The sequence below is a fragment of the Crocuta crocuta genome, unplaced genomic scaffold (assembly GCF_008692635.1).
Source record: "Crocuta crocuta isolate KB4526 unplaced genomic scaffold, BGI_CrCroc_1.0 C28848740, whole genome shotgun sequence".
Classification (NCBI taxonomy): Eukaryota; Metazoa; Chordata; class Mammalia; order Carnivora; family Hyaenidae; genus Crocuta; species Crocuta crocuta.
In genome coordinates this window covers 1-1,604 of record NW_027550595.1, presented here as the reverse complement: position 1 = coordinate 1,604, position 1,604 = coordinate 1, and the positions used below count along the sequence as shown (strand labels likewise).

At 49.4% G+C, this 1,604-nt stretch overlaps 1 protein-coding gene across 1 annotated transcript; it reads right to left on the bottom strand.

Moving 5' to 3' along the window:
• Positions 1-6: 6 nt before the first annotated feature.
• Positions 7-980, bottom strand: GIMAP4 (GTPase, IMAP family member 4). The gene has a single exon (XM_077749067.1). It carries the CDS (start codon positions 975-977, stop codon positions 15-17), a length of 963 nt encoding a protein of 320 aa, XP_077605193.1. The 5' UTR covers positions 978-980; the 3' UTR covers positions 7-14.
• Between the last annotated feature and the right edge of the window lie 624 nt (positions 981-1,604).

Here is a 1,604-nt window from a genome sequence, read left to right as displayed (position 1 = left end):
TTTTTTCATTCTGGTTAATCTTCCATAAACAGGCGAGAGAAAAAAGGAAGAACCATCTTCAATGCTGACATGATCAAGTCAACTATCCTGTACTGACTCTCAACTTCATATCTGGCATTTTGCTGCTTTACGGCATAGAGAGCCTCTCTCTCAGCCAATTCTCTCTCCATTTGTTCCATTCGTTTCTGCTGCTCTAGTTTATCCTCCAGCCTTCTGATTCTGTCTTCAAACTCCTTTCTTATCTGCACTCTCTCTCTCTCTAGCTCTTCTCTGTAACGTTCTTGCATTGCTAGAATTTGCTTCTGAATCTCCTCATCGGCCTTTCGGTACATCTTGTTAGTGTAGCATCTTCCTTCGTTCTCGGCCACCACACGCTGGACCAGGGCCAGCAACTGGTCTCTCTGGACCTCCTGCTCGGCCCCCGTCGCCCGGTTGTTGAACACGCAGTAGCGATCACCGAAATTGCCCATCAGCTCTCGGATGTCTTCCGGTGCTTCCTGTAAGTAATCGCGGAAAGGGATGCCATCCAAGTCGTCTTTCCGGGTGAATACGAGAATCATGTATCTCCTAGCTCTGACACCAAACATCTGCAGAATCTTCTCTGTGGCCTTGCGCTCTTCCGGCGTGTACCGGCCCAGCGGGACCACCAGGAGCAGAGCGTGAGGCCCCGGGGAGGTCAGGACGATGCAGTGAGCAATCTCCCTGCAGGTGTCAGCGTCCTGTGTCTCGGTGTCGAAAATGCCAGGTGTGTCCACCACCACAATTTCTCGTCCCCGCCACCTGCTGCTCCTTTTGCTACAGGTCTTGGTGACAGATATTGCGGCGATGCTGGAAGGAAACACCTTCTCTCCGAGGATGCTGTTGCCCGTGGCACTCTTCCCTGCTCCTGTCTTACCCACCAAGACAAGTCTCAGCTGGGAATCTCGGCCATCTTCGTTCCTGAGCACTGGAACATCAGGAAAGAAAAGCCACAGCATTAGGGTGGGCCTCCAGCTGCCTCCCCTGCAGGGCCCCCCATTTGCCCTCACACCCCCCCCTCCTCTGTTGCCCCAGGGTCCCTTCCCATAAGGGACTGCTGCACTCACAGAACTCTATAGTAAGTCCTGCTAGAGAAGCCTCTTCAAAATCTACAGAATGTCTGATGGTACCCTTGCAATACTTGGTGAATGCTAAGGACTTTCCAGGGTTTGCTGGGGCTTCTTACTCTTACCTTCAGTAGCTAAGTAGTCCACAGAAGAGTAAACAAAATATTGTAGTTTAAGAAGAGAATTCTGAGCTGCTGCTGCTGGTAGCTGATCCTCTTAAGAGCAGTGCAGCAAGTAACACAAAATCTGACTTTGGGGCATCTCAGTGGGAGACCCCTCCCATTTATATTCGAAATGGAACTTTGCTTCTCCCATTAAGAAGCCAGCTGGGTGGGTTACACAAGCCATCCCATCCTTACAGGGTACAAAAGGGATGCCTGTGTGAAAAGACAAAGTGTGCAACCATCCTGTCAGGGATTATGACACGAGGGAGAACAAAATAATTTACATGTAAGGTAAAGGCCTTAACTTAGAATCCAGTGAAGCTTTTATAATCTAAATTAAGACATTAAAGAATTA